This window comes from Myiozetetes cayanensis, unplaced genomic scaffold, assembly GCF_022539395.1.
Source record: "Myiozetetes cayanensis isolate MyiCay16 unplaced genomic scaffold, myiCay2020 scf5-8, whole genome shotgun sequence".
Taxonomy (NCBI): domain Eukaryota; kingdom Metazoa; phylum Chordata; class Aves; order Passeriformes; family Tyrannidae; genus Myiozetetes; species Myiozetetes cayanensis.
In genome coordinates this window covers 3,625,450-3,639,424 of record NW_026087742.1, presented here as the reverse complement: position 1 = coordinate 3,639,424, position 13,975 = coordinate 3,625,450, and the positions used below count along the sequence as shown (strand labels likewise).

The following is a 13,975-nucleotide window of genomic DNA, read 5'->3' as shown; positions in this document are numbered from 1 at the left end:
GGGTGGTACTTCCTTGGATGGCAGAGAGCCTTTGTTTTAGTGGATACCTGTCATAAGTATTGTGTAAATTTGGCTGAATGATCTGCATGTATCAGGTCTATTTTATCTTCAAGCTTTTGCTTAGGTGTTGAACAGATTCAGGGTTTTTTTGATAGCAAATTTAATTAGGGGAGCTATGGTAAATTTTTTGGTTTAGTTTGTTGTTTTGGGAATTTTTTTTATATGCTTTCTCCCACAAAGCCTAGTTTTTACTTACATTTTTGTGGAATTTTTTACCCAGTGCTGATATCCAGGTATGCATCACCATTACCTGCATCACTTCTCCTTTTGAGAACTTTTAGGAAATCCAACACAATTCTAAAAGTTACAGAAACATAAACCAGCCAATCTTGAAGAGAAAAACCCCAACATTATATATCAGTGTGCATCAAGAGTTCCTGTAATGGTCAGTGTACATAATCTTACCCACAAAAACTAATGTGAACGCTTCTTTTCTGAGGAAAAAATTTGATTTAGACTGCATTTATTGTAGAATAAAGATATAGACACGTGTATGCAGGCTTGTTGTAGATCCTGGGCTGCAAATTGACTTTTTTTTTTTTTTTTATTTTAATCTTTGTTTGTTTCAAAAGTCTGTATGGTCCATGACTTTAAAGCAGAACAAACTGGATCTTCATTTCTGTACTAAAGCTTTTGGAAAAGAACAAGGGAAGGTCTGTAGCTTTTCTTACTTGATTCTTTGCATTCTTTGTAAACACTGAGGTGTAGAAATGTGTCCATTTGAAGTCCAAAATATGTAACTGAGAGCTTATTCACTCTGCAAAGCAGTTATTCATAGTTACTAAAACAAGGATTTAATTTCTCAGATTAAAGTCCAGCATATGCACTGTGTCTGGGACTTTTAGAACATGTCTCACTGCTTTAGACCTGGCTCTGACCCCGGAGCTGGTGTTACAGTGATATAAGGAGGAAATTTTTTAAACCAAAACAACAGAGGTGGTATGCTAATATTTTGGTGAAGTCAGCTGCTGATTTCCCAAACTACAGAAAGATCCTTCAGCATGTAACTGATCTTAAAATTATCTTCTATTTTCTGTTTGAGGTTCCCCAAATTTATGAATCTCCAGTTCCCTCTTTAAGTGGTGCTCCAGTTTAGAATGTACTGGTGACATTACAACCAGTGGTGAACTGCATTGGGATGTAGACACAGCCTGTGAAGGCTCAGGTAAGAGTTTGGATTTTTGTTTGTTCTTTTTTAACTATATGGCACAGTTTTGGTAATAGGTTTTTTTTTTCCCCAAAAGCTTTATAAGAAATTATGAAAGTATTTTTTCAGAATTTTTTTTTTCAGAATTTTTTTTTTTTTTTTTACAAAACAAAGCCATATGTTAAAAAAAGAGGCATTATTTACCTGAACTTCCCTAGGCTGGTTTCGTTGTCATGGTTATTTCCCAGACTGCAGTGCCACTTCAAGAGGTGCTGGTAATCTGTGGTTTCAGGGAACTTGAAAAAGGCACAAGTGAGTTTAAAATTGCTGCAAACTGAACTCTTAACCATGTTAATTTGCATATTTAGGGTACTTCCTATGTGTTGCTTAAATATTCTCTTATTACAAGTCTTCAAAAAGTTGTATGAAGACAAAGTAATAGTGAGATGTAGGAGGTTTAAGCCTACGCTGGCATGGACTACTACCTAGAAAATTCTTCATTTTCACTTACTGTGATTCAATGATGCACATGGTGAAACATACCTACTTTGTTACCTATTGTTGCATAGTGTGAGGTCTTAATAAAACCAGAAGTGCTAATAATAGGGTTAGTAAACCTAATTTAATAAAAATGTGTCAGTTCAGTCATATTTCTTCTGCTCATCAGGGTTTGAATTAAAGAGCTGATGATATTGGCTTTTGCAGACAAGTGACATGTTTGGCAGCACGATAAGCATTTTAAACAAGGGCATAAAACCTGTGGAAAGGCTTGGAGTGCAGGAGCAGAGCACGACCGGGAATTGCTGTGTTGCCTCATTTGGCTTCTCAGCTTCCAGTCCAGCACCTCCCCTCCCTTTGGCACTTTTGATACAAGTTAATCCCAATCATGGACTTGTAACTGGGAGTCAGAGATCAAAGCCAGCCCTTGAAAGAGGCAGCAGACTGATTCCTGTGCTGGGTCAGCTGGAATACAAGTAGATCATCTTATAACATGGAGCATCTTGACATCAGCTTTGTGCTCTGATTTACAGCCCAAACAGTGGCTTACTACTGCGCTGGAAAAACTCCACTGTAAAAACTTCTCTTCTAATTTAGAAATCGTGTATAAAGCACCCTTTGCTTTTGCAAAGTGAAACATATTAATGTTACAAGTCCCCTACTTAAGAGCTGCATCCCATCTGAATCCAGGGGGTAAAATCTGTCATCTGGCTTGGGTGTGTTTGATGCGAGGCAAGGGCAGGGCTGAACAAAGACAACCAAACAGAAACAGTTTTATGTTCCTCGGTTATGGAAATAAATTGTGTAAGCCCAGTTACCAAAACAAGCCAAAACACAGTGTCCCAGACTATCCTGGTCTCTGTTCTTTGCTCCTTCTCCCCTTCCCTATCCCTGGTATCAGTGTAAGCAAGGAACAGACTGTGATTCTTGCGCCGGTGGCTGGGAGTGAAGTATTGCTTGGGAATATATATATTTATTCAATTCAACTTAACAATTTAGCAGGTTTTATGGCTGTACGACAAAATAGGTCATGCTGGTGATTCTGGCCCAAACGTGGAAGGGACCTTTGTATAGGAGAGAGTGTATTATTTCATTGCTTTCCTTGTCTAGGATTTAAATTTATGTTAAAATTCCTTTAGCATGCTATGATGTTGATGGACTGTGACTCAGTTTATAATACAGGGTATTAAATCCTTTTAGCTTAGGATGAATTTGTTTATAACAGAAGATTAACAAGTGGAACCGAAACATGATAGTCCAGCCAATATCTCTGAAATACTGTGTTCATTTGTGTACATCAGCTCATCTTAAGATAATACAGAAATATGATCTGCTCTTTGGGAGTGACAAGGAAAATAGACTCACAGGAGGTACCAAACGTTGCATCTGTCACGTGTCTGCTCAATGAATGTTGTGCTGGTGATAGTCATTACCTGGTAGTGTCTAGGGGGAAAAAGTGCACTTAACTGCTGGGGAGGTTGATTATTTTATTTATTCCTTTATTTCAATTGATATTTTTATAAGACAGAGTGGTGTGGTACTGTGATAAACTCATAGTTCTCAGTCATGAGGTGCCTCAGAGGTGCATCTAGGAATGCAGAACAATCAAACTCACACAAGTGGGATGTATTTTGGTGCTTTGATACTTCAAAACATTATTATTAAAGCAGTATTTAAATATTAAAGGTACTGGTATGCCATTGAGTATTTTATGTTGAAGTATAAGTATTCTGAAACTTACATTTATCACATGGTTTGAAATAACAGTGTCGTTTGGTAGTTGGAGCAAAGGCTTTACAAGCTGTGAGTTTTCAGTATTTTTCCTGAAGTGTTAAAAATTTGAAGAACACAGTAAAATCTTTGGTAATGGGCAGGAATTTTCAATATCAAGATGTCAGCAAGCTTCAGGCTGTTCAATGAATAAATAATGACTTGAAACAAGTGGCTTTGCTTCTGTCATGCCTAGACAATGCAATATGGCTGGCTGCTCGTAAAACAAATCCAAAGCTTCCTTATGTTGCTGCTTTTTTTATTTTAAACTAACCTATGATCGTGACATTGCTGTGCAGTTCTCTGCTGCTTATGTTTTAAGTTAATCTCGTTTTTGTTTCAGATTCTCCTTCTTCAGTGGTTAACAAACAGCTTGGATCCATGTCACTTGATGAGCAACAGGGTGCGTGTGACAGGAAATGCGCTCTCCCCAACCATAGCTGATTGCAATGCTTCCTTTTCAAATTGCCTTTCATGATGATAAACAGTCTAAAAATGCTGTTCATCTGCATAAAGTAGAGTTCTGTAAGCAGATCTGCTGGAAACTCATTAATTATTTAATTCTCAGTATGAGTAACAGACTAAGGTTGTTTTCAAAAGCCATCCTATGCTCAATGCTTGATGCAATTACTACAGTTCAATGTAGGTGCAGTAAATGTCTTATGTACTCTTTACACATTTAGAATAATTTTCTAAAATGAGAATTATAATTAAATCTTTAAACAGGTTTGTGGTTTTTTTCTTTTTGAATGGTTCTTGGATCAGAATGCATATACCAAGATTGAAGTAACATATAATCACATAATGCCAAATTAGTTTATCTTACAATCTCAAGAGAGATGTGCAGCTTTGTTATTCCTGCAGTGTGAGTAACTGAGGAGCACTTGTGGCACTTGGGTGCATCTTACCCCTGTAACCACTTGTCCTACCGCCCTTCTGCTAAACAAGGACTGGTGTTGCTTTGTAGGATCCTTGTGGGCTAGGGGTAGAAAGGATATCTGTGAGCTTTCCCTGTACCCAGTCTTCAAATTTTGAGCAGTGAACTGGGTCATCAGTGACCCCAGTCCAGCTTAACCAATGCCATCTGTGGGGAATGTTTATGCCTGAATAATTAGTGAGTGATAGATGCTAATTTAAAAATAGATTTCCATACACTTTGCATTATGCTGACTTCCATATCCAAGTCTCTGTAGAGATTTAATAGCTTAAATCCCACAAAAGAGCTGGCTGTTGTCTTGTTTCACATTCTAAACTAGAAAGCCATTTTGAAATCCCACTTCTGAAAAATAGCCCGTTTGGCAACTGTTTGAGAGGATGGTTTATTTTAGGATGCCAGAACATGGAGGGGGGGCAGGGAAGGGGGAGGAATCAAACTGTGTTTCATACTGACAAAATAAACTCAATTTGTGGAATTATGTTTTGTGATGAAATAGCCTTAAAAATGTGTAAATTTGCTAAGTCTTCATGATTCAATAGCCAACATCAATCCAACAGTCAGGCTTAGTTGGAAAACTTGCTGTCTGTTTTGAACACGGAATAACACATTATTTGATCAGAGTAGAATAACCTAGAATTAACATTAAGACTCTATATGTTTACTGAGGTTCTTACAACTGTAAAAGTTTTGGGAAACTGTTAAATTGTTCTGTAAAGTTGTGAAATTAGCCCAACTGACAACAAAGATAAAACCACAAGTTTTGGTCCCAGAAATCAATTGCCAAGTTAGTATCATTTTCTTCCTCAAGCAGGATCAGTTGTCTTAAAAGCTAGTTTGTGTATTACTATTTTTAATTGCATAATTGTAATAAGCTCATAGTTTTAATAGACTCATAGGGTTTTTTTTCCTAGTAGTTTTTTTCTGCATTTAAGAAATTACTTGAACTAATGTGAAGAGATTTCCTTTTATAGAAGCACTCCAGGTTTCTTAGTATGCAAAAACACTTTCCCAAAATACATTTATCAGTACACCAATTCTCTAATTGTTTTTCTATTTCATTGGTAGACAAAGTTACTTCTAATCTTGAAAACTAGATATTTGAAAAAGGAGCAAATTTATTAGGAAATCCGTTGTTCAAATGATAACCAGAAAGAATAATTTGCTGATGTCCAGTTGGATTTTGGAAGTTAAAGTGCATTAGTTTCACTTAGTATTTGAAAAGAAATCTCAAAATACTGTAAGTAGCTAATGAAGGAATTCATAATAGTTCTTTTCATGTAGAAATATAAATATTTCGTTCTTATTCCTATCTTTTCCTTATTTAATACTGAATCAGCTGTGTTCCGTTGAACCAGTCTCTCCTGTTGATATTTATGTTTTAAGACTGGTTTGGGGTTTAAAGACCTTGTATTGCAAACGCATCCATTTATGATGCCATCACTCTGACAGTCCAGCAGAAGCACTCCATCATTCCTGTCTGTACAAAATAGTTACAAATGCATTACAGTGACCTAACCCGGATTTTTTTTTTTTTTTTTAACATTTTTGGGCTTCCTTTGGACTGTGATTGTAACAATGGAGGGTTGGCTGTTAGATCTAGTGTCTGAACTGGAATGAGTGAAGAGGGAACTTGAGGCTCAGTAGCTGTAAATGTGCCCATGTATTCCATCCCATCCCAGTGCTGCTTCACACAGACAGAGAAGCTGTGCTGTTTCCTGATATTTCTAGATATTGGTGTGAGGGTTTAGTAATCTGTTATGGTGATGGGATCATAAGAATTTACATACCCTGGGCTATACATTAGGCTGGCCCAATGAATTATTTGATTTTTCAGTCTTCCCTTATACTGACTGGTATCAGTGTAACAGTGTTTAGTCAGAATTCCTTGCTGAATAAAGGAATCTCCACGCTTCCCTCAAAGTTCAGCTGTGTCTGGATGAATTTTCATATGTTAAGCCTTCCCAGTGAATTCCTATTTTCTGAAACACACCACCTATTTTTTTTTTCTCTTTGGATCAATTTTTCTCACTTCAGAAGAGTTATTCTTTGATCTTCACACAGAATATAGTGCTGTATAGGAATTATTTTAGGGTTTTTTTTCCATGAGAAGTCATCTATCCTCTTCTCATGGGGTTTCCAATAGACTAATGACTAGGATAGCACTTGAGATGTGGGAAACCAGCTTGAAGTTCCTTAGGATGTTAGTTTAAGTGAGAAATGCACTCTGTAAGCTTGTCTTTATGCACTTCCACGTCATAGTTGGGAGCCCCAATCTTTGTGAAATTACACTTGCATAGGTTTCTTTTCTAAGGGAAAAAGTGTCTCTGAGGGGTATTGTTGTCAGCAGTTTGGGTTTCTGGGGGGTTTTATCTAGGGTTATGAATGAAATTCTGTCTTCAGTTTTAAGGGTGGTTGTTTAAAAGTACTTTCTTCCTGTAGGCACCTGGAGAACTGTTGCAGTTTTGGTGGGGTTTCTAGAGGGTCACTCCCAGCCGCTCTGTGAAGGTTTCCAGGGCTGAGATCACCCCCCCGCCACCCGTCCCTCGTGGCAGGGACAGGCGGTGGAGGCCCCTTTGCCAGCAGACAGAGACCACACAGCACGCAGGGAGTCCAGCAGCGAAGAGAGAGCTTTATTGATCTAACAATGGTTTAAGTACCTTTTGGAGGGATCACAGTGAGAGCACAGGACATCTTACAAACAACCAATGATGACAAGGGGTTAACAAGCAATAGATGAGTTTCTAGTTATCTCTCAGACATTCCACAGGTACAGTGAGGGGTTTATGGGAACAAGAAGGTTTACACAAAGGTTTAAAATCACCATCTTGGACACGTGGTCAATTTAACAATATTACAGGCTCCTGCATTCTTTTTATGTAGCAGAGTTACCCCAACAGAGAACGGACTGTTTAATGGGAGTGTGCTTTAGGATAGGGTTGTTTATGAAATAAGACTGTAAGTTGTTGATAGTATCTTTAAAGTATAATGTGTTTGGCTGTAAAATTAAGTAAAGTTTCAAGGCATTTTTGAGGCATTTGGAATAGTTTAGTAAGGTGTTGACAAGCTACAACTTCTGCTTGAAGCAATTTATTACCCTACTAGAGCTTGCAATCAGATATAGTTTCGGCAAAAGCTGTCCCCTAAATAAATGGCAGAAGCTTTTCCTCTTCTTCCTTTTATTATCAGTGTGAAGTAAATCTGACCTGATGGGATGAACAGGATAGAGAAAGAGAACAGTTCTTCATTTAGCTCTAGGCAGTCTTTGGCAATCACATTGTCCTTCCTGAAAACAAAGAGTTTCGTGACTTCTGGGGTTTATGTGCCTTCTCTGACAGAATGTTCAGTTGTGTACTAGGCAAAGTTTAGTTGTTTTCATCACAGAGGCTCCCATTCAGCTTTCCTTAGCAGTGTAAGTTTTATACAAAATACTGAATGACACAACTAATTCCCTGCAGTTTATTACCAGATTCTTGTCTCATCTGTCTTTTAAAAAGTTTCTCGTTCTTATTACTATGTTATACCCTAAAGCTACTTTAAAGAAGAAACTGACCCAATCGTAATTGGGATGTTGTTGTAGATTTAAGAAAACTCTGTTACCCAATATATTTAACAGCTCTCCATTTCCAGAAATTTGTAAAAGTAATTTCTCAGTCAATGCCCCCTTTGGATTAGTCTAGAGCAAATCTTCCAACTGTTTGGGTGTGAACAAGTATTAGCATTGCTTCCAGGGTAAGTGTAGGCACAGGACAGTCTTTATGCATCTCGGTTAAATTTTCAGATGTTGAGATTTTGAGAGAGGAAAGCACTGTGATGATAATGTGATCTGAGCTCTATAACACAAGCCTAATATTTAGGTTCATTAATAATTAGTTATTAATAATTAATAATTAGGTTCATTAGGTTCATTAATAATTAATAATTAGGTTCATTATGGGGTAGCAATGTTTGGTTACTGTGGTTGGTAATATTAACTGGGTTTGTGCTGAAGCAAAATTGCACAGCAGCAATAGTGGAATAGTCTTGGACTATTCACAGCACTGAGTGGTCTTTCTTTGTCTGGGTTCCCAATGCCAAGACAGGTCTTGTCTGTACCAATTACAAGGGAGCTGAAGAATTCTCCAGCTCTGTCTCTTTTTAACTCTTTCTGTGTCAATTCCTGATAACTTGTGCAGTGATTGGAAGGATCAGTATTTGTACTTTCTCAGGGATGTTTACAGTTCGATCAGACTTTTATACAAGGAGATGTTTCTCATATGTTGTCAAAAAATAAAGAAAACATCTGTTTAGTTAAAAAGAACATATCATTTTTGTTTAAACTATCTAAAAGAAAATATTTTATAGTTCTATAATTTTTTTTTCCTGAGTTTATTTCAGGAACTGGAGACATTGCTTTTGATCAGTTTTATCCACTCTGACAAGAGTGTAACTGGAACCTTTATTTTAGAAGGACTATGAACTTTTCTTTTTATAGGATGAGGCCCATACCTTGTGCATAATTAGGATGATGGTTGTAATCAGTTAATTCTCTTTCACGTAAAAATACTTCTTTTTTTTTCCTGGTTTTTGTGGTATGGTTTGGGTTTTTAAATTTCTCTTCAGAATGTAGAAATAAGTATTTAAAGTTCTTTGGCAGAGTTGATCACAACTCTGATCCTGCGAGTGGGCTTCTGCTTGTCACCAGTTTAAAAATATGAGCATTGACTGTTAGGTTAAATTCTTATGTGCTATTTCACAGTTACTGTAATTTAATTGCATCTTCTAAAATAAATATCCTGTGGCAGTATTGTAGCCATTACTGTTATGATAATAGCCTTTTTAGTGGGGAAACTTGTAGGTTTGTGTTTAAATCAAATGTTAGGTTTTGATGGATTTACACAAAGATGATCTGAAACTTTAACTTTATTATACTTGTCAGAGTGCTGCCAATATTGCAAGTATATTTATAGTCAAATTTCTGTATTCTAGAAGAAAATACAGGATGGTTTTGTCCAAATAAAAAGCTCAGTATTTTTGAAAAGTGAGACTACCTAGGCCATGAATTTCACTCAGAGGTGGTGGACGGATGGGTGTCATTGAGCACTTCTGTTTGGAAGGAGACCGTAACATCCTCCAGACCTCACCTGCAGCAGAGGACTCACTGCCTTGCTGTGGTTTCAATGTAACTCACTTCTGTTGCTTTTGGACATTGTTAATAGTTTGTTTTGCCAGTGCTCCCCTTCTGCTTGCAGTTATTATAATATGGAATTTGGTTTTGTTTTTTTTTTTTTTTTTAAACATGAAGCTCTTGAGACATGAATTTACAGTGTTTTGTGACAACTGGCTGACAATTCCCAGCAGATCTAAGGGTATTGGTGGTTGTCTGGTTTCTGAGTAGGCAGCAAAGAAAAGGGGATGGTGATTTTTCTAGACTGCTGATTGTGTCTTGATCTCATAATCTTTTTTTTCATGTGTATTTACTGAGGCAAAAAGACTGAACACCACATAATTTATATTCTTCTTATAAATATATTTATTAGAAATGGGATCTGCTTATTAATGATTAGATTGTTCATATACATACCTATCTGCAATTTTATTTACTTGCATGTTGGACAGCATCTCCTTTGTTTGCTCTTATAATTAGAAATAATTTTAGACCATTTTTCAAGCATTGCAAATTTGGTGTGTTTACTCTGAAACTTTTTAACATTTTGCTTGACCTGTAAGAGACCTTAAATTGATATTACACGTATTACTGCTACATTTGGCTTTGTTAGGATAACTAAATGAACATTCAGAATTAGAGCAACTTTGTGTATATTACTAATTCCCCTTCAAACTTTATCAACCCCATATTTACAGAGAGTGATAAGCCACGAACAGGAACAGGTGAACCAGTTTTAAGCTTGCACTACAGCACAGAAGGAACGACGACAAGCACAATAAAACTGGACTTCACTGATGAGTGGTAAGAAATTAATTTTGGTTTTGAGTGGTTTGTGATTAGCACATATCAACAATACTTATCAGGCACAGCTATAGGTAAATTATTTTGCATATGATTTATGTCTGATTTTAGGTGTATATAGACAAATGAAAGGGCTGTAGTCCCTAATGCATTCAGAACATAAGACAGCCATACTTTAACATCAAGTTTATACAAGAGGGGTTTTTTTGTGAGTGTATTTGCTGTGGATCTCTTTTATGCAAACATAATTTGAAACATGCTATTTTCATCAAACCTGGCATAATATCGGTGTCTTTTAAAGCAGGGTAGTAGAGGGGTGGAAAGATGGTCCAGGGGCTGGTGGTTATGTTTTAATTCTCTGCTCTACCAGACTTCTCATATGGTATTCTGCAAATTAGTCAGTTCCTGAGTTGTAAAACACTGAAATTAGTATTTCTGTGTCTTAAGAGTGTTGATGAATACATATGGTTGAGATCTCAACTTTGTGGACTGCTTAGATATTATAGTGATGGCATCCTTTTCAGATAATAAATGCACTGTCTAATGGCCTGACTTACTTGGTTTTGTATCAGTCTATCAGTAGAGCATCTCAGGATCTCCCAAAATAACCACTATCCTTGTTTTATTTCATCTTTCTTCTGTTCTTCTGCTTATGTTTTCAAAATTATTGTAGAAGACACTAAGTAGAAATGCTTGCTGGCATTTGTTGAGGGGAAAAAAACAAACCAAACCCAAACACACTTAGCTACTCTTAAGTGCTGTGGCTTTAAATATCCCCTCTGATCACAGCAGTTTGGAAACCTTAGACAGTGATTCATAAGAACCAAGATTTTGCCTGCGTGAATCTGAAATACTCTATTTAGAGTCCAAATCCAGCAAGCTTTGAAAAAATCAGTTCTGCTGTAATGTTTTTAAGTAGTTCTGCATTTAGTTTTGTAGTCCTATTTGTTTAATGCTTTAGGATAGACAGAGTTCATAAGAGATATCAATAAAGAAACCGAACATGGTGGTCAGCAAACTTAATGGAGCTTTGGTGGTGGGTGGTGTTGGCAGAGGTTCAAAGAAGGGTTGTGTGGAGAACTGGGGAAAGTGAAAACCTGCTGTGGAAGCAGACAGCAGGGCTTAATGTAATGAAAGCATAGGGGCTTATTTTGCTCTCTCAAAAACATCCTCTTCATGTAACTGGTAGGGTGAAAAATAACATTGAATCAAAATTAAAGCAGGGCAGTAAGTGAATGTAAATTGAGCGTTGGGCTGGAAAGTAGATTCCTAAGAGTTAAAAAAATCTTAGTGTTTAGACCATGATTAAGTTTATAAAATGAGGCATGAAATAGCAAAAATGCTCTATGTGGTGTCTAGCAGTAGCCTTCTTGTCTGGTCACTCAGAAACAATGCTAAAAATCCTTGATTTATAAGAAATACTGAAAGGACTAGCAAAAACTTCCCTATGTTCTCCAAATTCGGTACAGCAATGACATGAATGAGCAATGAATATTGCTCATCAAAATGAGTCAAAGCTCTCATTTAATTTAAAAAATAAAAGTACTGATTCTCAAGTGCTAGATTCTAAAGAATTTAGATTAAGCATGATTTGTGCTGCTTCTAGCAATGTAGCATATGAAATATTTATTAATAGTATACACAGGTAAGAAATATTTGTAAAGAGTCACTCTAAATTCTTGAGAATCATGCTTATAATTGTCGTAAGTCATCTTTGTTTTCTGCTTTTGTCCAGTGATTTGCATAAGTCTGAGGCCACATCACAGGTGTGGGACAGGAGAGACTCAGAGAGCTCAGCAGCAAGACTTTGCATTTCCTAATAGAAGATCTTTGCTAGAAAATCTAAAATCATTAGTTTTGATGACATTCAGGACAGCATTTTACGTATTTCCAGAAATTGGAGTTTCACAGTAGTTGTCTAAATATGAATGGGGAGTAAATGTCAAATACCAGCTTATAATAAATCTTGAGAAATAACAAAACTTTGAGAACTGAAAGTCCACACCTCAGAAGGTACAGAAATTATATCTAAGGGTGAAGGGCCTTGAGAATTTTATCTGAATCAAATTTTTTTAATTGAATGGGCTAATATTGTTTACTAGTGCTCAGCTGATAGCTTGTCATACATGAATATTTATACGTGTAAAAAATGTGCAAATAGTGGAAAAGACTGAATCCTTTTGAGTTCTCACAATATTTGGAAAACCAATGAAGAAATTCTTTGAAGGTTAAAAAAAGGTAGGAAGGAGAGAATAGGGTTCTGTGATGCAGGGGAATAGTGTGGGATGAGTGGCAATGGGCATAATAAAAGAAAATTTTGAAATTGCTGTGGAGGTTGATGGTTGTAGCTGCTGCCAGGAGCTACTGAACAGTGAGACTGCAGTGAGAAAGACAGTGGGATCAGGCTGTGCTTTGCAATGATCTTCTCTATTGACATGATTCTAAATTATTTTCCTTTCACATGTATGTCGACAGGAGCAGCACAAATTCAAGCTCTAGAGGGAGTGGAACTCATTGCAAAACCGAAGGCCAAGAAGACTCTGTAAAAACAAAAGCTTTGGACGAGTCAGGGCCTGAAGGTGAAGAAGCAAGTAAGATCCAGCAGTATTTTTGTATTACCAAGGCAAAAATTCTGCTCTTGTATGTTCATGACCATCACTGCACACAGTGGGAGTCTCAAACACGTGCACGTGAAGGCAGAATGCAGCCATCACAGAGCAGGATTTTTTTAGGAAAGAAAAAGAAACCAATCTGAGATAGTTGCAGGTCAATAGAAACAAAATTAACTTATCCTGTCTTGAGTTCTACAACCATTATTCTTTTTACTTAAGGGCATACTGTGGCACAACTTGTAGCAAAAGATAGAGCAACTGCATTTTGCAATCATAAATGAGTACTCAGTGTTTTGTTACATTTCTTTCAGGCTCTCACTGGATTTTGTTACATGTGGCTGTCTTGCTCAATTCAGTGCCAAAGGGGCAGTCAAGTCAAATGGCTGGTTCCAGAGATATGTTTAAAAAAAAATAATTCCTTGTAAGAGAGGGATAACTTAATTTGTCTTCAGAAATAATATCTTTCAGTAAGTGATCATCTGTATCAAGAGTATTAATGCTATTTTTGGACCTAAAGTTCTCATAGGATATCAAGTATATTAAGGAACAAGAAAGAAATAGTTTTTTCTTTGTTAGTGTCAACTGGTCAACTTAGTAGATTTATATATATTGACATTTATGTGACTGATATCTGAGATTTCAGTAAAGCCACACATGGACTCTGAGGCATTGCTTTGGTTGGTTTGACCTGGGAGTGCTGGTATCATTTAGACTTGCTTGCATTATAGATGTGCATCTAAATGAAATCATGTGATTGACAATCAATTTTTTTAATTCAGGAGTTCCTGATGAATCTCACAAGGAAGATGTGAGTGCTGAAGAACTGCAAACTACAGATGAAGCTGTAAAGACAACAGAAGCAAGTATGTATCTCTACTCTTTCAAATAGTTATAGGAAGAAGTAGAGAATGAAAATCTAAATTTTCAATAAGAATTCAGTATGCATAATTTAACTTCTGTGACTGTTTCTGGTGTCTTCTAAAATAGGTTATAATCATTAATAG

At 36.6% G+C, this 13,975-nt stretch overlaps 1 protein-coding gene across 5 annotated transcripts in view; it reads left to right on the top strand.

Moving 5' to 3' along the window:
- DCAF6 (DDB1 and CUL4 associated factor 6) overlaps positions 1-13,975 on the top strand; it is an 84,193-nt gene that overhangs the window by 48,530 nt on the left and 21,688 nt on the right. For 3 of the 5 annotated variants that reach the window (XM_050333642.1, XM_050333641.1, XM_050333638.1), the window contains 4 exons: positions 3,819-3,878; positions 10,254-10,359; positions 12,835-12,950; positions 13,751-13,834. In XM_050333642.1, coding sequence (XP_050189599.1) covers positions 3,819-3,878; positions 10,254-10,359; positions 12,835-12,950; positions 13,751-13,834 — 366 coding nt within the window. The remainder of the gene's footprint in view (positions 1-3,818; positions 3,879-10,253; positions 10,360-12,834; positions 12,951-13,750; positions 13,835-13,975) is intronic. The other 2 variants (XM_050333639.1, XM_050333640.1) reach the window with 2 other exon arrangements.